Genomic DNA, 21268 nt, shown 5'->3' with positions numbered 1-21268 from the left:
CATCTGAAGCCCGCATCGCCTTGTGGAAAGACTGGCTCGCCAGTCTTGAACAACCCCCAGCAATGGAAATTTTACCTGATGAAAACCTCCCCCCAGGAGCTAATTGCAACTGGGCAATCTGGAAGTGCCTTAACAGACTTAGGACCGGTGTAGGTTGCTCAAAGGTGTCACTAAGCAAATGGGGATATTCAACCAGTCTGACAACTTGTGAATGTGGATCTGAGGCACAGACTATGCAACATCTCCTGCAATGCCCATTGTTAGAGGAACCCTGCACTGTTGCAGATCTTGCCGAATCCAACAACAAGGCGCAAAAATGTGTCCAGTTCTGGCTGGGCTATGTATAGACTGTCCGTGGACACGATAAGAAGAAGAAGCCTCCCCCTCCCCTGCACTTTTTAAACCGGCGGGAAGGGCCCATGCGAGCACCGCTCCCCCAGCGGATGCCGTTTCCTCTGTGCTCGGCTGATAAGGACTACAAACACGGTCGTGGTCGCTCTTTCCCTCTGCTCTCTGTCCTGTTCATTTACAGCGCGTGCCGACGAATTAAAAGCTTGTTTAAGGGACGAGACTCTGATTTCAGTCACTTTATTCTCTGTCAAGACCTTTCCAATTTATTTATGCAATTTAGGAGTCATCCGTTTATTAAGTGAGACTTCCTGCAGTGTAACAAGGCAGAATGGGAGTTATTTTAGAGAACAGAAGGGGGCCAGATTGATCACTATGTCCCTCTTCCCTTTTCACAGCAGGACTCCCAGTTCTAGTTTCACTCCCGCAGCCGCGCCTGTGCAAATGATCGGTCGATAATCTGTGAAACCTCACTTTTACAAAGATTGACCTGGAATGTCTCCTGTTACAGAATCAATGGGGATTGAATCGCACCTGTTACAGTTTGAAATAGAACCCGAAATTAATCCTGATTGTACCTGTTAGATCCGTGATTCTTTAAATAGGATGTTTCCCCAAGAACTACACGGAGGCTGTAACTTAACAATCAACAGGTGTTTACTGGAGTAGAGTAGTCTCAAGACTGAAGTACAGAAGCCTGCTCCGGCTTTATATACAGGTGTGGTCACTGCCGGTACTACAGTATACAGGAGCTGTAAAACAGTTGTCTCTTAAAGGTACATACACAACAGTATCAGCCTGGAATTTGCAAGGTAGTGATGGAATAAGATAAAAAGAATTTAAAAATGTTAGGAAATCTTTGACTAATAATGAATTTATTAACTTAATTCTGTGGTTTAGAAAAACGTTGGCGGGCTTTTTGAAAATAAAAAATCGTTGGCGGTCTGACTGTTGAGGCCAGTTTTTTCCGCCCTATTGATTGGCAGGTTGGTCAACGGAAAACACAAATGAAATTCATACAAAGCAACCAATCATAATTTCGCTCTCTGAGTTCCTTAAGAAGGTATAAGGAATGCAGAAGAGCAGTAGCAGAGGAGACTTTCATTCTTTCTCTGACCGTGTGGAAATGTCTGGAAGAGGAAAAACCAGCGGTAAAGCTCGGGCCAAGGCCAAGTCCCGCTCCTCCCGGGCCGGACTGCAGTTCCCTGGAGGCCGTGTTCTCAGGCTCCTGCAAAAGGCCAACTTTGCAGAGTGTGTGGGTGCCGGAGCCCCGGTCTACATGGCTGCTGTGCTCGAGTATCTGACCGCTGAAATCCTGGAGCTGGCCGGCAACACGGCCCGCGACAACAAGAAGACCCGCATCATCCCCAGACACCTGCAGCTGGCCATCCGCAATGACGAGGAGCTCAATAAGCTGCTGGGAAAGGTGACCATCGCTCAGGGTGGGGTGCTGCCTAATATCCAGGCCATGCTGCTGCCCAAGAAAACCAGCACTGCCAGCTCCAAGAGGAAGTAAAGCGGACAAGATTCAATCTAATAACCAAAGGCTCTTTTCAGAGCCACCCACTGTATCTAGGAAAGGGCTGGTTACTGTTCTGTTCTATGGGTCACAATTTTTTTTTTTATTCATTGATGGGATGTGGGCGTCGCTGGCTGGCTAGGCCTGCATATAGTGCCCATCCCTAATTGCCCTTGAGAAGATGGTGGTGAGCCGCCTTCTTGAACCGCTGCAGTTCATATGGTGTAGGTACACCCACAATGCTGTTAGGGAGGGAGTTCCAGGATTTTGGCCCAGCAACAGTGAAGGAATGGCGATACAGGTCCAAGTCAGGATGGTGTGTGGCTTGGAGGGGAACTTGTAGGTGGTGATGTTCCCATGCGTCTGCTGCCCTTGTCCTTCTAAGTGGTAGAGGTCGCGGGTTTGGAAGGTGCTGTTGAAGGAGCTTTGGCGAGTTGCTGCAGTGCATTTGTAGATGGTACACACGGCAGCCACAGTGTGCCGGTGGTGGAGGGAGTGAATGTTGAAGGTGGTGGATGGAGTGCCAATCAAGTGGGCTGCTTTATCCTGAATGGTGTCGAGCTTCTTGAGTGTTGTTGGAGCTGCACTCATCCAGGCAAGTGGAGAGTATTCCATCACACTCCTGACTTGTGCCTTGTAGATGGTGGAAAGTCTTTGGGGAGTCAGGAGGTGCGACACTCACCGCAGAATTCCCAGCCTCTGGCCTGCTCTTGTAGCTACAGTATTTATATGGCTGGTCCAGTTCAGTTTCTGATCAATGGTAACCCCCAGGATGTTGATAGTGGGGGGTTCAGCGATATTAATGACATTGAATGTTAGGGGGTGATGGTTAGTCTCGCTTGTTGGAGATGGTCATTGCCTGGCACTTGTGTGGTGCGAATGTTACTTGCCACTTGTCAGCCCAAGTCTGAATGTTGTCCAGGTCTTGCTGCATATGGACACAGACTTCGTCAGTATCTGACGAGTCTCGAATGGTGCTGAACAATGTGCGAACATCCCCACTTCTGACCTTATGATGGAGGGAAGGTCATTGATGAAACAGCTGAAGATGGTTGGGCCAAGGACACTGTCCTGAGGAACTCCTGCAGTGATGTCATGTGATTGAGATGAATGACCTCCAACAACCTCAGCCAACTTCTTTTGTGCTAGGTATGATTCCAACCAATCTCAGATCTAAATTAACATCTTAAATCTTAAATTCTACTTTGAAATTCACAGATTTGCCCATTCAGTTATCTATCCACCACTCACCTGACAATCAAACGCTGCCACACAGTAACAGAGTAACATACAATTGGTATCCTGTATGAACGAATATCCCCTCACTCACAAGCAGTAGTAGTGAGTGGTCGTGCTTTTCCAATACTCACCTGTCAATTCCACACTGACACAGTACCAGAGAGTGACAGATAAAGTATCTAGTATAGCCTCACCAGACAATTTAAAAATGTCACATTGTACTAGACAGTGTCAGATACAGTATCTGTCGTTTTTCGCCAGCCAATCTGCCACTGACAATGCAGAGAGTGACAGATACAGTATCTGTCCCATATTCAGCAGTGAATCCCACATTGGCACATAGTACCAGAGTGACAGAGGGAGTGTCTATCCCACACGCAATGATCAACCACACTGTTCACACTAGAATCGGATGAGCGCGTCCATCTGCTTTTAATGGTTGTTTGGAGTTTTCAGCTAGACCAATAAACTACTTGGCAATGGTTTTAAGCGGAACATAAACACGGCGCTGAGGTATCTGTCAAAATCAAAATGGTTTCTGCTGAATCATTGTCTCTTGTTGCAGCACTCGCTTTTAGCCAGTAGATGACAAAGACGTCTAATAGTTTGGAGAGTGCGGATTGTGTCCACACATCCAGACCGCCGTGAGTCTGGTGTTGGCCGAGGAGCTGGCCAAGAACGCCAGCTCCAAGTAAAACTCTACAATTTACTGACAGAAATATGGAAATCACAACGGCTGCTTTCAGAGCCACCCACAGCCTCTCTGAAGGAGCCGCCAGTTTAATGCACTGATTTCGTCAGTTTATTCATTCCGGCCAAAGTCCTGTCAATCTGGTGAGGAAATTAGCAGAAAATTAGTGAAACTGCCCCAATTTAATGTCTGTCTCTGTCGAATTTAATAATTATAAATTAAATCTTTCTTTTTTGAATGTGATGGAATGTATCAAACTTAATTTTAAAATTGATCAATTGAGGCCAATAGTTAATTCTGTTAAGGAAATGGGATTCCAATCAAGCGACCAATCCGAAGTAGCCTCAGGTTACAGCGGGTTCCGACAGTTAGAACTGGAGACATTGCAGTCCATCCAATGACTTTACTTAAACCCTTGAATTTCACAATCCCCGACAGTATCTGTGCAGGAAGCAAACTTCAGAAGGAGAATAATCTCACAAGTTGGCCTCTTCTCACAGCAGCTCGGTTTAACCTATTGTGAGGTGGAAAGCTCCGGTTCCCCGTCACACCATCTGTCTGATATATAAAAGCTGAATGGAAACAGAACACTAAGCGCATGGACACCCAGGAAGACTAAAAGAGCATTTCACTGCGAGGGGAGAATACAGGGTCCGGCCCAAAGAGTCACTTGTAACCCCATAATAATCCTTATAATTCTGAAGCTATTCCCCACCCCAATATATCCCCGCTCCCGGTCCCAGGGCGCTGCTCTCTCTGTGAGGCGGTGGGTGGCTCTGAGAAGAGCCTTTGTTTTGTGCCTGGATGTTGTCACTTTTCGCTGGCGCTTGGCTCCGACTTTTCCCAGTCCTTTGCCTCCTTTACCTCCTCCAGGCCGGACAATTCTTTACAGGAATATCAACTGAATGATAAACTCTCGCCGTCCTGATGAATTTATGAAGCCAGCCCGGATCTGGTTGAGAAAGGCAGAGTGTGAGAGAGGCTGGGACGAGACAGAATCAGAATGGTAGACAGAGCAGAGACAGCGTCCTCTGAGCTTCAGCTCCGCCTCCAGCTTTCATGCTTCAGCATTTAAACAGTTTCCTGCACCTCCCCCTCTCCCCCACAGTGTTTAAAGTGACAGGAAGGGACCACGTGAGCTCCCCTCCCCCAGCTATGCCAGCGGGGGCCGTTTCCTCTGTGCTCGGCTGATGATCGCTGAACACATCAGGGAGCGGAGATATCACGGGCCTGAGTAAGGGAGCAAACAGCAGCCTCCTCACAGCAGCACATCGCATTGAGACTGTGTCCGCAGATGGGCTTTGAGTCGGGGTAATTTCATCGGAAGCTGGGGATTGTTTGTAAGAGACAGATTGGAACAGGAACTAGTTCCGGAACATGGAGTGAGTGGGGGAAGGGAGAAGCCATTCTCGGGCTGTGTGTGCACAGTGTAAGATAACTTAGAGAGTAAATCACCTCGCTCTTTCAAATCATTGCTGCTTTCTCCAGATCAGTCGTGAATGTTCCTGATTCAGTTCCAATCTCACCGTGTCTGTTGTTATTGTTCAGTGAACAGGGAAACAGCCTGACAGTGAGGATGTGCGGAGATTCACAACGTGCATCGATTGCAGGCAGCAGGTGAGAAATGTGAAATAACACAATTCAAAAATCGGTTATTTCCTTTGGGTGCGTTGAGTTCTCCAGAACCGTGTTGCTGGTGATCGAGAGATACATTGTCGCTCCCTCAGATATATCAGTATCCGGGCTCTGAGACATTCTGTTAACTATTCAGGCAGCTCCATCGCACACACAGTAAGTAGACTATCACTCACAGAGCGCAGAGACACAGAACTGGCCTCTATCCTATTATAACAGGCAGCAGAAGCACTCAGCCCCACAGTGATCCGAATTTCCAGTGTTACATTATGAATCTCACAGTAACTTGCAGTAGTTGAATAAGATGCTGTTTCAAAGCCCAAACACATTGCACTGATAGGCATATCCATTTTCACTCCCTTACACATACGAACAGATAGACACTGATATGGTGTCAGTCCTCGCTGCTGGCTGCAAACGGACAGTCAACCCGAATAACTAAAGTGTGGAGATGCCGGATTTGGACTGGGGTGGACAAATGTCAGAAGTCACACAACACCAGGTTATAGTCCAACAGCTTTATTTGAAATCACAAGCTTTCGGAGCGCTGCTCCTTCGTTAGGTGAAGTGGAGAAATGCATAAAGACACAGCTTATATAGCCAGAGAATAATGTCAGATGTTTACAGGTAATCGAATAACTAAAATACAAGACCAGAGAGTCGGAGGTAATGGACTGAAACAAGCCTCCTCCTGAGACAGTCACAGATAATCTCAAACGAGCATTGGCCTACACAAGGTGGAGAAGGAATGGAATCCAATAGTTACACAGAGCAAGAATAGTACAATACAAGAGACTGTCAATTACATAATAATTCTCACACTCACATACATTACCAGTATAAGAGATACAGAATCAATCCCACACTCACAACCAGTAGCAGAAATGACAGCTACAGAATAAAGCCCACACTCACAAAGCAGTGACAGACAGGTACAAAGTAAAATCTACAATCACACCAGAAACTGACAGGTACAGACAAAAGACTAGAAACTGAGTTAGAGTAAAATCCACACACACATCCTAGAGACAGAATGCTATAGAGTAAAACCCACATTCAGATACCAGGTTCACAGCTATAGATAAAATCAAAACACAATTAAAAGAGACTGACAGATACAGGGTGAAACTTGCACTCACATCCCAGAGAGTGACCGGTACAGGGTGAAACCCACACACACACAAGATTAGACGGGAAGAGACAGACTAAAGTCCACACTCCCATACCAGAAACAGACAGCGACTGATTAAACCTTACTCATATAATAGAAACTACCAGATACAGCATAAATCCCCACTCACGTACTTGAAACTGACATTTACAGAGATCACACCACACTCACATACAAGAGGCAGAATGGTACAGAGTGAAACACACACTCACACAACAGAAGCTGTCAGATAAAGAATAAAACCCCAGAGACTGACAAATACAGAATAAAGCCCACATCCAAATTATAGACTCTGAATGATAAATGGGACAACAAATCTCAGGCACCAGAGAATGACAGCTAGAGATTAATGCCATTACTCACAAACCAGTGACTGACAGATGCAGAATAAATTCCACACTCCCATCCCAGAAACTGACAGGTACTGAACAAAACCCTTACTCTTACAACAGAAATTGAAAGGTACAGCATAAAACCCACACTCACATATCAGAGACTGTCAGATACAGAGTGAAACTCACACTCACATACCAGAGACTGTCAGATACAGAATGAAACTCACACTCATATAACAGAGACTGTCAGATACAGAGTGAAACTCACACTGACATATCAGAGACTGTCAGATACAGAGTGAAACTTACACTCATATACCAGAGACTGTCAGATACAGAGTGAAACTCACATTCATATACCAGAGACTGTCAGATACAGAGTAAAACTCACACTCACATACCAGAGACTGTCAGATACAGAGTGAAACTCACACTCACATATCAGAGACTGTCAGATACAGAGTGAAACTCACACTCATATACCAGAGACTGTCAGATACAGAGTGAAACTCACATACCAGAAGATCACAGGTGCAAAATAAATGCAAGATATGCATACCAGAAACTGAAGATAGTGAAACAACACAACACTCACATTCAAGAGACTGACAGATACAGAATAAAATCCACAAACACATCCAAGAGACAGTCAGCTATAAGAAAATAAGAAATAGTTATATTGCCCCTCAAGCCTGCTCCGATATTCAATAAGATCATGGCTGAACTTCTGCCACAACTCCAATTTCCCACCCTCTCCCTAAATCCCTTGTTTCCCTTAGTGCCCAAAAGTCTATGATCTCAGTCTTGAATACACTCATCGACTGAGCATCCACAGCCCCATGCAGTAGAGAATTCCAAAGATTCACTACCTTCTGAGTGGATACATTTCTCATCAACTCATTCCTAATTGTCCAATGCCTTGTCACGAGTCTATGACTTCTGGTTCTAGACTCTCCTGCCAGGGGAAACAGCCTCGCAGCATTTACCCCTGTCAAACACTCTATAATTTGAAATGTTTCAATGAGATCACCTCTCATTCTTCTAAACTCCACAGAATATATGCCCATTATAATCAATCTCTCCTCATAGAACAGCCTAGGAATCAATCTCGTGAACACTTGATACACCCCATCTAGAGCATGTAAACCCTGCCTTAGCTAAGGAGACCAAAATATGCAAAGTGCTCCAGTTATGGTATAACCAAAGGCCTACAAAATTGCAGCACACATACGTATACTTTTACTGCGACCCCTTTGCAATAAATGCAAACATTCCTTTTACCATTCTAATTGTACCTGCATGTTAACTTTCTGTGATTCGTGTAAAAGGACACTCCAATCCATCTGAATAGGGACAGAGAAAAACCCATACTCATATATCAGAGACAGTCATGAATAGAGTAAAATCCTCAATCATATAACAGAAACTGACAGATACATAATACAACATAGCCACACATACCGGAAAACAACAGGTTCAAAATAAAGCCCATATTCACATACTAGACACTGACTGTTACAAAGAAAAACCCACACTCACACCCCAGACACAAAGAGGTACAGAGTAAAACACACACACACGTGGCACAAACTGAATATTACAGACAAAAACCCACACTCACATCCCAGAGATATAAGCATTAGAAACAGGAGTAGGTCAAATGGCCCCTCAAGCATCACAGATATAGAATAAAGCCACACTCACAAACCAGAGACTGTCAGGCACAGAATGACCACCCACATTTCCATGACAGAAACAGACAGGTAAAGATTAAAACCTGGCACTCGGAAACCAGAATCTGACAGATATAGAGTAAAGCCCACCCTCGCACACCAAAGACAAACAGATAGAGAGTAAAATGCGTAAACACATCTCAGAGTATTACAGATATAGATTAAAACCCACACACACATTCCTGAGTATGATAGATACAGAGTAAAACCCAAAAATACATCTCAGAGTATGACAGATACAGAGAAAAACACACATTCACATCCCAGAGTATGACGTATAGAGTGAACCCCCCACCGCACATCCCAGATTGTGACATTTACAGAGTAATACCCTGACACACATCCCAAAGTATAACATTGCAGAGTAAAACACACACTCACATCCCAGAGTATGACATATACAGAGTAAACACCCCACCATACACCACAGATAACGACATTTACAGGGAAAAACCTAACACACATCCCATAATACAACATTTACAGAGTAAAACCCACACTCAACTCACAGAGACAGACAGATACACGGTAAAACCCACACTCACACCAAAGACTGAGAGATAAATAGTAAGTCCCACATTCACATACCATAGACGAAGAGATAGAGTAAAACTGACACACACATTCCAGAAACTAGTAGGTATTAATTCAAATACTCACACATTCAACAGAGACTAAAAAGTACATATTCCAACCCACTCGCACATATAAGAAACAAAAATGTACAAAATAAAGCCCGTCCTAACAAACCAGACACTGAGAGGTACAAAGAAAAACACACACTCAGATATCAGAAACTGACAGAGACAGAATAATCTCACACTCACACAACTGTGACTGACTGATACAGAGAAACCCACACTCAATTACCAGAAGCTGATAGGTACATAAAAAAACACAACATTGCATAGCAGAAAAAGAAGATAGTGAAAAAGACACTCACATAGTAGAGTTTGACAGATAAAGACAAAAACCCACACTCACAAACCAGAAACTTACAGATTCAGAGTAAACACTTTTTCAATAGCAGAAATTGACAGATAGAAAGGAAAACCCACTCTCATCTATCAGAAACTGACTGGTTCTGAATAAAAGCAGTACTAGAATACAAGAGATCGATGGGTACAGAATAGAACCCACATTTACAAACCAAAGACAGACAGAAACAGAATAAAACCCATTCTCACAGAACAGTAATTGGAAGATGCAGAATAAAACCCACACTCACATATTAGAGACTGACTGGTAGAGTAAAACCTAAAATTCACATATCAGAAACTGACAGTTACAGTGAAAAACCCACATTATCTCATCAGAAACTGACAGGTACAGAGTGAAACCCACATTCACCATCCAGAGACTGACAGGTGCAGGTTGAATCACACACTGACACAGAGTATCGGAGTGTGACAGACACAGAATGAGTACCCCACACACATGCAATACCAGAAAATAATAGAGATACAATGAATCCCACACTGACACCGATTATTAAAGACTGACTGGTACAGAATGAATCTCACTCTCACACAAAGTCCAGAGATTGACAGAGAATGTACCTCACTGTCACATTTAGTACTAGACACTGACAAATACAGAATCAAATACACAATGACAAGAGTATCAGAGACATATATACAGAATGATTCTCACTCTCACACAAAGTACCAAAGACTGACAGACACATAATTAATACTGAATGCACCTCATTGTCACATACTGAACCAGAAACAGACAAATCCAGAATTAATCAAACTCTGACAAAGTGTATCAAAGTCTAAGAGATAAAGATTGTATATAACAATCACATACGATACCAAAGATTAACAGACAGAAAATAAATCAATTTCTCCCATAGTGTATCAGAGACAGACAGTTATATAATGATTTCCAAATTCTTATGCCGTGCCAGAGCTGACTGATATAGAATACAGCTCAGTCTCAAATACAGTATCAGAGACTGACAGATACAGAATGAATCTCACACTAACAGCATCAGAGTCAGACAGGTACAGAATGAATCCCACAATCATATACAGTACCAGAAAATGATAGAGACACAATGATCCCCACTCTGATACAGAGAATTAAAGACTGACTGATACAGAATGGATCTCACTTTCAAACATAATAACAGAGACTGAGAGATACAGAATGTATCTCACTGTCACATGGAGTATCAGACACTGACTAACACAGAATCAATCCCACACTGACACAGATTATCAGGGACTGACAGGTATAGAATTAATCTCATGCTCTCATATGGTATCAGAGATTGACAGATATCTCACACTCACATACAGCACCAGATAGTGACAGAGACAGAATTAATCTAACTCTCACATACAGTATCAGAGACTGACAGGTAAAGAATAAATCCCAAACTGACAGATATATAATAAATCTCAATCTCACATACAGTATATCAGATTGGCAGAGAGTGAGAATGAATCTCACACTGACACAGAGTATCAGACGGTGACAGACCCAGAATTAATACAGACTGGCACACAGTACAGGAAAATGATAGAGACACCATTAACCCCACATTAAAGGCTGATTGTTATAGAATGAATCTCCCTCTCATATACAGCACCAGAAAATGACAGATATATAATTACTCTAACAAGCACATACAGAACAGAGGCTGACAGAGAGAGAATGAATCTTACAGTAACACACAGCATCATAGGGCCTGGCAGATACAGAATGAGTCCACAATCACATGCAGTACAATTGATTTACAGATAGATTCAGTCCCACACTCTGATACAGTAGCAGATACTAGCAGAAATGGAATTAATTTCAAACTAACATCAAGTGCCAGAGTCTGACAGATGCAGGACAAATCCCACATTCATAAACCGAGTAAGTAGCAGATACATGCGGAATTCTTCGGTGAAAGACAGTACGAGAGACTGACAGATTCAGCACTAATACGACACTAACCTGCAGTCCCAGAGACTGACAAATACAGAATGAATCTCACACTCACACTCAGTACCAGAGACTGACATCTTAGACTTAGACTTGCACAACGTCCCAGTGAATGACAGAAACAGAATGAATCCCACACTACACTCAGTACCAGAGACTGACAGATCCAGAATTAATCTTAGACATGCACACCATCCCAGTGAATGACAGATACAGACTGAATCTCAAACTCGCACATCCCAGTGACAGACAGATACAGAATTAATATCACACACACGTACAGTACCAGAGAATGACAGATTCTGAATGAATCCCAACACTGACACACGGTACCAGAGTCTGACGGATACAGATGGAATCCCACACTGACACATGGTATCAGTGACGGACAGGAAACGAATGGATCCCACACTCACATACTGTAACAGAGATTCAGATTGAGAATGATTCCCACACTTACATAAATCACCAGAGACTGAATAATACAGAACTATTCCAATACACACACTCACAGTACTAGAGACTGTCAGATATTGAACTAAATTGGCGGAGACCACACCGCAAGACGTGAATATAGTGCACTGGTTGGAGGAAGTACATCTACATTGTTGTCTCGTCCGGAAGAAGTGCTTGGGACCCTGGATAATGGTCTGGGAAATGGTGAATGGACAGATGCACTTGCAATGACCTTTCTGACTGCAGGGGGCGTGCTGGTGACAAAAGCTCAATCTGATTGGATACATAAAGAAGCCAATCAGAGAGATGCAGAACAATGGCATTTCACATCACTCTTCACCAGCCAATCACAACCATTGCCTTCACCCATCCCTCATTAGCATAGGACTGTGGGGGCTGCCTATTTATTCCGAGCGCGGAGCGGGTTTGCGTCATTTTGTTCCTGAATTCGAGTTTGAGAATGGTTGATGAAAAGAAAACAGTTGCCAAGAAGGGCGCCAAGAAAACCGTCACTAAACCGGCAGCGAAGGGCGGGAAGAAGCGCAGAAAGTCGAGGAAGGAGAGTTACTCCATCTACATCTACAAAGTGATGAAGCAGGTTCACCCCGACACCGGCATCTCCTCAAAGGCCATGGGCATCATGAACTCGTTTGTGAACGATATTTTCGAGCGCATCGCGGGTGAGGCTTCCCGCCTGGCCCATTACAACAAGCGGCGCACCATCAGCTCCCGGGAGATCCAGACCGCCGTGCGCCTGCTGCTGCCCGGGGAGCTGGCCAAGCACGCCGTGTCGGAAGGCACAAAGGCGGTGACCAAATACACCAGCTCCAAGTAAAACTGCACGCTGTGCTGAAAGAACAAACCCAAAACGCAACGGTTCTTTTAAGAGCCACCCACAATCTCTCTGAAAGAGCTACACAAACACATCTCCCTTTAGGCTCAATTTACTGTAATTATTTCCGTTAGAAGTGTGTTTGGGAACGTTTAAAGTTCCAGCTGTAGATTTAGTTTTGTCTTTTCAGATAAGCAGTTTCGCTGACCGGATCGACCTTAGTGTCGCTGTTGTATTTCCCGTCCAGTAAATTACAAACACGGTCCCTGATCGCTCTTTCCCTTTACTCTCAGACCCGTTCACTTGCAGCGCCTTCCGACGAATTAAAAGCTTGTTTTCGAGAGGAGACTCTGATTTCATTCACCTCAATCTCTATAAAAACATTTTCATTTTTTCAATGCCAGTTGTGGTCAATCATTTTATTAACCTGAGAATTCCTTTATTGTAACAATCCTGAATGGGGGTTCTTCGAGACCAGAACGGGGTCAGTTTGATCACTCTGTCCATCTTCTCTTCTCACAGCAGGACACCCAGAACTAGTTTCACTCCTGCAGCAGCGCCCGTGCAAAGGATCGATCGATAATCTGAATCCTCACTTTTACAAAGATTGAGCAGGAATGTGTCCCGTTACAGAATCAATGGCGATTTAATCCCGCCCGTGAAGTTTCGATATTGAACCCGGAATTAATCCTGATTGTAACAGCCTAGAATTTGCACGGATGAGAGGGAATAAGACACAAGGAATTATTTGGAACTCCTTGGCTATGAGTAAATTTATTCAGGAAAGTATTAGCGGGCTTTTTGAAATTAAAAAATCGTTCGCAGTCTGACTGTTGAGGCAGTTATTTCCGCACTGTTTTGATTGGCGGGAAAAGCAGACTGTGATTGGTCACCGCAAAGCACCAATGAAATTCACCACAGAGCGACCAATCACAAGTACGCTCTCTGCATTCCTCCAGAAGGCATAAGAAGGGCAGATATGGGAGGAGATTTTCATTCTTTCTTTCAAGGAGTGAATTGTGGAAATGTCTGGAAGAGGAAAAACCGGCGGTAAAGCTCGGGCCAAGGCCAAGTCTCGCTCATCCCGGGCCGGACTGCAGTTCCCTGTGGGCCGTGTTCACAGGCTCCTGCGAAAGGGCAACTACGCTGAGCGTGTGGGTGCCGGAGCCCCGGTCTACATGGCTGCTGTGCTCGAGTATCTGACCGCTGAAATCCTGGAGCTGGCCGGCAACGCGGCCCGCGACAACAAGAAGACCCGCATCATCCCCAGACACCTGCAGCTGGCCATCCGCAATGACGAGGAGCTCAACAAGCTGCTGGGAAAGGTGACCATCGCTCAGGGCGGGGTGCTGCCTAATATCCAGGCCGTGCTGCTGCCCAAGAAAACCAGCACTGCCAGGTCCAAGAGCAAGTAAAGCGGACAAGATTCAATCTAATAACCCAAAGGCTCTTTTCAGAGCCACCTACTTTATCTGTGAAAGAGCTGGTTACTGTTCAAACATTTTCCGCTATAAACAGGACACTGTCGAGCATGTAGAAATCTAGATCTACAAACACTAGCGGGCTTGCTGTGAGCGAATATTCAGATCGGTGATTCAATATATAGAAGGTCTGGCTTCAGAGTAAAACAAAACACACGGAACCCGAACGTGAGACCGGCACTCAATGAACATGTTATTGGGAGAGCCGAATGTGAACGGATGTTTAGAACCGAGTAGAAAGTGAGTGAGCGGTGGATGGGCTTACCGTTCGTTATTGGGACAATAATTCCATAGGGAGAAATATATACATCCGGAACCATACAAACATTTCCCGTTTTAGTTGGCAGAATCGAATCAGAATTGGCGCTCTGGTTAATTTAAAATATTTCCAATAGTAACTAAAATTCCCGCCTGTCCCCGCATTAAGAGCTGGCTTTAAAGGTGAGAGTCAGACTTCAGGCACCTCGTTCTCTCGGATCTATCCCAGTATGTGAAGTTGGATCAGTTTGCTATCAGAAATGACAGTTTCCGACTCACACTGGGCGAGTTCATTCAGTCTATTGGGCAGCTCAATCACATTTCAACCTAGATCATAAACGCACCTTCAGATATTCACTGCCCCCACTATAAATCCCCAGTTACATTAACACAAGACCTGCACGGTGTGTGCACAGACCAATTTGCCTTGCGCCGATCGCAGCTCTTTCCTTTGCTGGTTTGGTGGCTCTTAAAAGAGCCGTTGTTGTATCTGGTGCTAAAATCTGGAGCCGGGCAGAGTGAGTTTAGGCGCGCTCCCCGCGGATGCGGCGAGCCAGCTGGATATCTTTGGGCATGATGGTGACTCGCTTGGCGTGGATGGCGCACAGGTTGGTGTCCTCAAACAGCCCCACCAGGTAAGCCTCGCTGGCCTCCTGCAGGGCCATGACGGCCGAGCTCTGGAAACGCAGGTCGGTCTTGAAGTCCTGAGCGATCTCCCGCACCAGGCGCTGGAAGGGCAGTTTGCGGATCAGCAGCTCGGTGGATTTCTGGTAGCGGCGGATCTCCCTCAGAGCCACAGTGCCGGGTCTGTAGCGATGGGGCTTCTTTACTCCGCCCGTAGCTGGAGCGCTCTTCCGGGCCGCTTTGGTCGCCAGCTGTTTGCGAGGAGCTTTGCCTCCGGTCGATTTGCGCGCTGTCTGCTTGGTCCTGGCCATTTTCTGAACCGATCTCAGCACAATCTGGAACACATAGACTGTTAATGCGGAATCTGCTGTGTGTCCGCACTGTTATACTCAGTGAGGGACCGCCCCGAGCACTGATTGGCTGGAGACCGGCGCCCAGACACTTTCATCCCAATTCTGACCAGTCAATGAAACGCTGGAATCTCAGACCCCGATTGGCTGAGCTGGGATTAATCGCCCATTTCAAAACGCCCGCCAATTTTAGTGCAGGAAATAACCGTTTTGACACAAATCAATTTTATCCTGCACAAATTGAAAGGATCATTGCCGGAACCATTGAAGGTTTTAAATGTACCTTCCTGGCCTTGGTGCTTTAGGGCCCTTCTCCCTCTGGGTTGTTGATGCTGACAGGAGCGGGGAAAGGGACCCGCGCCAATCTCCCGCTCTTCCACTCGATTCCTCTCACCTCTCCTCTCCAGCCCATTCAGAATTTCCCTCCGCCCGTCCCATTGTGAGGTTAGCCGCCGCTTTCAGGGGAGAGGATCAGAAATCAGTCGCTTCTCTCTGTCCCCGTGGAGCCTGTGAGAAGGGCTTGGCCAACAATCTGTCATTCGGGAACTGTGCAGTGAGAGATCTGATACTCGGCACATTTTAGATTGCTGAATGGAGATTTATTGCCGCCGGTTACAGTTCAGAGGCTGACAAATTAACCCTGTTCATAGAACAGCGCAAGGAATGTGTGACGGTGAACGCAGAATAACAGAACGAAGGCCCGACCAGCCTGCTGATTATTACAATTATAATCATTACAGTACAAGACAATGAACAAATGTATAGATGTGATGTGGCTTTTCACTGAGGAGAGAATGTGCCGTCTGGGCAAATAAACCTCTCTCGAACCTTGGTGCAACCGAAAGCTAAATTCGGAAATTCCAAAATCCACAGCGCAGCGCAATCCGTTTCTAATATTTCTGGCTACAATCTATTTCTGACCACAATCTAACCCCGCTCCCGTCGCAAGGTCACTGCTCTCTCTGTGAGGCGTTGGGTGGCTCTTAGAAGAGCCTTTGTGTTGTGTTTGGTAAAAAGAGTCGAGTTGTTCAGCCGCCGAATCCATAGAGAGTGCGGCCCTGCCTTTTCAGAGCGTACACCACATCCATGGCAGTGACCGTCTTGCGCTTGGCGTACTCAGTGTAGGTGACCGCATCCCTGATCACATTCTCCAGGAAAACCTTCAGCACCCCGCGGGTCTCCTCGTAGATCAAACCCTAGATCCGCTGGACACCGCCACGGCGAGCCAGGCGGCGGATGGCTGGTTTGGTGATGCCCTGGATGTTGTCACGGAGCACTTTACGGTGCCGCTTGGCTCCGCCTTTGCCAAGTCCTTTGCCTCCTTTACCGCGTCCAGTCATGATGATTCTTCAGTCAAATTTCTGCTGAATGAAAAACGAAAGGCTTCTGGCTGCTCTTATATACAGCCGACTCCGACCTGACTGAGAAAGCGCAGAGTGAGAGAGGCGGGGAGGGGAGTATACAGAGTGAGAGATTGAACAGAGAGAGCGGGAGGGGAGGAGACAATTTCAAGAGTGACAGACAGAGCAGAGAGCGGCCTCTGATCTTCCAGCTCCACCTCCAGCTTTCTGCAACCGCCAATTTCAAACCGTTTATCGACAGTAGAACCGAAACCCAGCGCTCCGCACAAACCCTTACAGACTCGGACTTTATATTCAAGGGTTTCCTGAAACCAGAAGTGTTAAGTCTGTGTGTTCTAGTTATTGTTAATAAGAATCACTGCACACAGACCACAAGAGTAAATTCAACAGGTCTTTACTAGTCGGAGGTCAGGCTGAACTGCCCAATAAATCATTACACAGCACTTATATACCGGTGTGGTCACCACCGGTATTACAGTATACAGCAGCCAAGATAAAGTAGTGCATCTCTTAAAATAGTTCTCTTAAAGGTGGAACGGTTACATACACCACAATCCTCCCTTTTTAGCTTAACAGTATATATTCCCCATTAAACATAACATCATAACATATATACACAACTTCATGTAAAAACAGTTCACAGATTCAGTCTCTGAGGAGGCCTCCTGATCCAAGACGGATAACGCCTTTCAGGGGTCTCTGGTTCTCGTTGCTGGGGTGACTCATCTAGTTGATCCCCTATGGATAGGACATCATCATCAGGTATATTCACTTCTGAGGTAGATGCTTCAGGTTCACTAACTTCCTCCACGGTTGTCTCTGTCGTAACCATGGGCTCGACCCTTGTTCTCGATCCCACCAGTTGGTCAGCATGACGTCGCATTACATTTTCACCAACATCTACCATGTACATCAGGGGTCCTTGTCTGGCCCGAATTGTTCCAGATTGCCATTTCTCGTTTTTATAGTCCCTGGCTGACACCGGTTGACCTATTTCAAAACTCCGAGTGGGCTTGTTATTGATATGCTGGAACTGTTTGTTTTCGACTTCCCTCCACACATTTGGTTTTAACAAGTCCAACCTGGACCGCAACCTCCTGTTATAGAACATCATGGCAGGACTTTGGTTTGTTGTTGCATGGGTGGCGTTTCGATATGCCAGTAGGAATTTGTCCAACTTGTGTTGCAGTGGAATCTGATCTTCGCTCATGGCCTTTATTGCCTTTTTGAACATCTGTACAAACCTCTCGGCCAGCCCATTCGTAGCTGGATGATATGGGGCAGAGGTATAATGTTTCACCCCATTCTTCTTCAGGAATTTCTGGAATTCCTCTGACACGAACTGTGGTCCGTTGTCTGAACATATTGGCTCTGGCAATCCATTTCTTGCAAATATCGTTCTTAGCACCATGATCGTCTTCTCCGAGGTAGTGGTAGTCATTTTAATCACTTCTGGCCATTTAGAATGTGCGTCCACCGCAATTAAAAACATGGAATCCATGAATGGACCAGCAAAGTCAATATGTACACGTTGCCATGGGGTTGAAGGCCATTCCCATGGATGCAGCGGTGCAATTGGAGGTGCATTTTGGACTTTTTGGCACCCTGAGCAGCTTTTTGTCAGATCCTCTATCTGTTGGTCGATACCCGGCCACCACACATAAGCCCTAGCAAGGCTTTTCATCTTGACTCCCCCCAGATGACCTTCATGTAGTTCTTTTAGAACTCTCTCTCTTAACTTAGGAGGGATAATCACCCTTGTTCCATACATCAATGTTCCCTGACAGATGGACAGCTGTTCTCGTCTTGCTGAGAATGCCGGTAACAGTGGATCACCATGGGCTGGCCATCCCTTTACTGTCAATTCATAGACCCGGGACAGTGTCGGGTCATTCCTAGTCTCCCTTTCAATATTTGCATTGGTGACAGGTAAACATTCAATGATGGTCGAGTGAAATAACTCCACCGGGTCAACCGTCGGTGCCTCCTCCTCAGTAGGTAGTGGCAGGCGCGACAGCCCATCAGCATTACCATGCTGCTTTGTACCTTTGAATTCTATCTGATATTGATGTGCCCCTAGGAAAAGGGACCATCTCTGGAGCCTCTGTGCTGTCATCACCGAAACACCCTTCTTAGGGTTAAAAATGGATACCAACGGCTGGTGGTCTGTCAGCAGTGTAAACTTCTGGCCCTGCAGGTAATGATTAAACTTCTTTACTCCCCACACAAGGCTGAGAGCCTCCCTATCTATCTGAGCATAGTTGCGCTCAGCGGAGGTCAATGATCTGGATGCAAATGCGACTGGCCTTTCCAAGCCATTTGGCAACTTGTGCGAGAGTACTGCTCCAATACCATAAGGAGAAGCATCACAAGCTAAACGAATAGGTAGCGTTGGGTTGAAGTGAGCCAACACTTCCTCTGAGGTGATCAATGCCTTGCTTTTGTGAAAGGCCTTCTTACAGTCCTCGCTCCACTTCCATGGTACTTCTTTCTGCAAAAGAGCGTTCAGTGGGTGCAGCACCGTGGATAGATTTGGCAGAAACTTATGGGAATAGTTAATCAACCCGAGGAACGACCTCAACTGGGATACATTTTCCGGAGCGGGAGCCTTCACAACAGCTTCGATCTTGTCAGGTGACTTGTGCAGCCCCTCCTGGTCAATGACATGACCACAGTACGAGATCCGTTTCAGAAAGAACTCACATTTCTGGCGATTAACTCGAAGTCCATATTCCTTCAATCTGGTGAGCACCAGTTTCAAATTTGCAAGGTGTTCCTCATCGTCATCTCCTGTAATCAGGATATCGTCCAAGTAACATTGAGTGCTTGGAATTCCCTGTAATACCTGCTCCATGGCCCTCTGCCAAATTGCTGGAGCCGAAGCCACTCCAAAAACCAGTCCATTATATCGATACAAGCCTCTGTGCGTGTTGATTGTGAGATACTGGCGCGATTCTTCCTCAACTTCCATCTGTAAGTACGCTTGCGCCAGGTCTATCTTGTTGAAGTGTTTCCTGCCAGACAATGAAGCAAAGATATCCTCAATCCGCGGAAACAGATATTGCACCGTGTGAAGCACCGGATTAACCGTGATCTTGAAGTCTCCACAGATGCGGACCTTCCCCGGTTCCCCTGGCTTGTTACTCGATGAACGCTTCATGACGGGAACAATGGGCGTGGCCCACTCACTCCAGTCCACCTTAGACAGTACTCCTGAACGTTCTAGCCCTTCCAGCTCAGCTTCCACAGCAGGTCGTATCGCATAAGGTACCAGTCTGGCTTTGAAAGATTTTGGGTCTGCATGTTCTGCAATCTTGATTTTTGCCATAATTCCTCTCAGTGTTCCCAGTCCCTGTTGGAACACCTCTTTAGCCTCATCCAATATTCTGGACAATCGTTCAGGTTTGACATCTTTTTTTCCGGAATCTACCGTTATTGCTTGTAGGGAGTGCGAGTCCATATTTATTTTCCTGATCCACTCCCATCCCAGAAGTGGTGGACCTCCCTCAGGTAGTACATATAAGTCCATTCCTTGGTGTTCTTTGCCCTTGTGTACCACCTTGACTTTTATCTTTCCGATGGGGTATACTCTTTGCCCCGTGTATGTCTGCAATATTATCTCTGTATCCCGTAGGGGAATATGTGTGAATAACCTTTTGTAATCTTGCTTATTCATGACCGTCAACGCCGATCCGGTGTCCAATTCCATCTTCACTTGGACTCCTGCTATCTGAAGTGTGACCCAGATACTTTGTAGGTCAGCTTCCTTACTCACATTGTGAATTCTCAGACTACCCAGTTCCTTGCTGTTGGAGACTGAATCCGAATTCTGTTCATCCGAACTCTTCTCAGCCACCTTATGTACCTTTCTGCACTTTTCCTGCGGTGACTTTTTGTTGCTGGTCTTCTTTCCTGACCGGCATACTTTAGCTATGTGACCAAGCTTGCCACATTTTCTACATTCCTGATTTTTAAACCAGCATTGGTTCTGATTGTGTGTTGTCTTTCCACAACGATAACATTTCGCTGTACCCAAAGCCATTTGATCTACGCTGAGTACCGCTGCCTTCAGCTGCATTTCCACAGAGCCTCTCGCTGCGGCTTCGTGCGATGCTGCCATAGTGACAGCCTTATCAAGTGTAAGATCATTCTCTTCAAGCAGCTGCTTTTGTGTTCCTTCTTTCGACAATCCACACACGAATTTGTCTCTCAGTGCCTCTGTCAGTCTTTCCCCAAACTGACAGTATTTCGCTAGCTTACGCAGTTCAATTAAATACTCCGCGTTGCTTTCCTCT

The 21268-nt window shown here is 45.6% G+C and overlaps 3 protein-coding genes across 3 annotated transcripts; 2 read left to right on the top strand and 1 right to left on the bottom strand.

Annotated features, from left to right (window-relative positions):
* The first annotated feature begins 1474 nt into the window (after positions 1-1474).
* LOC147114418 (histone H2A type 2-C-like) lies at positions 1475-1864 on the top strand. The gene has a single exon (XM_085992071.1). It carries the CDS (start codon positions 1475-1477, stop codon positions 1862-1864), a length of 390 nt encoding a protein of 129 aa, XP_085848197.1.
* Positions 1865-13924: 12060 nt separating this feature from the next.
* LOC147114417 (histone H2A type 2-C) lies at positions 13925-14314 on the top strand. The gene has a single exon (XM_085992070.1). The coding sequence runs from the start codon at positions 13925-13927 to the stop codon at positions 14312-14314; it is 390 nt and encodes a 129-aa protein (XP_085848196.1).
* An 828-nt stretch (positions 14315-15142) lies between these two features.
* On the bottom strand, positions 15143-15676 carry LOC147114416 (histone H3). Its single transcript, XM_085992068.1, has one exon. The coding sequence runs from the start codon at positions 15571-15573 to the stop codon at positions 15163-15165; it is 411 nt and encodes a 136-aa protein (XP_085848194.1). The 5' UTR covers positions 15574-15676; the 3' UTR covers positions 15143-15162.
* Positions 15677-21268: the final 5592 nt, after the last annotated feature.

Source organism: Somniosus microcephalus, chromosome 7 (assembly GCF_052327205.1).
Source record: "Somniosus microcephalus isolate GS21.2 chromosome 7, FLI_Smic_1.0, whole genome shotgun sequence".
Taxonomy (NCBI): Eukaryota; Metazoa; Chordata; class Chondrichthyes; order Squaliformes; family Somniosidae; genus Somniosus; species Somniosus microcephalus.
The sequence above is the reverse complement of the archived record's forward strand: the minus strand, read 5'-3'. Positions and strand labels throughout refer to the sequence as shown.

Coding starts and splice junctions, on each gene's coding strand:
- LOC147114418 (XM_085992071.1), top strand. CDS start 1,475: ATGTCTGGAAGAGGAAAAACCAGCGGTAAAGCTCGGGCCAAGGCCAAG.
- LOC147114417 (XM_085992070.1), top strand. CDS start 13,925: ATGTCTGGAAGAGGAAAAACCGGCGGTAAAGCTCGGGCCAAGGCCAAG.
- LOC147114416 (XM_085992068.1), bottom strand. CDS start 15,573: ATGGCCAGGACCAAGCAGACAGCGCGCAAATCGACCGGAGGCAAAGCT.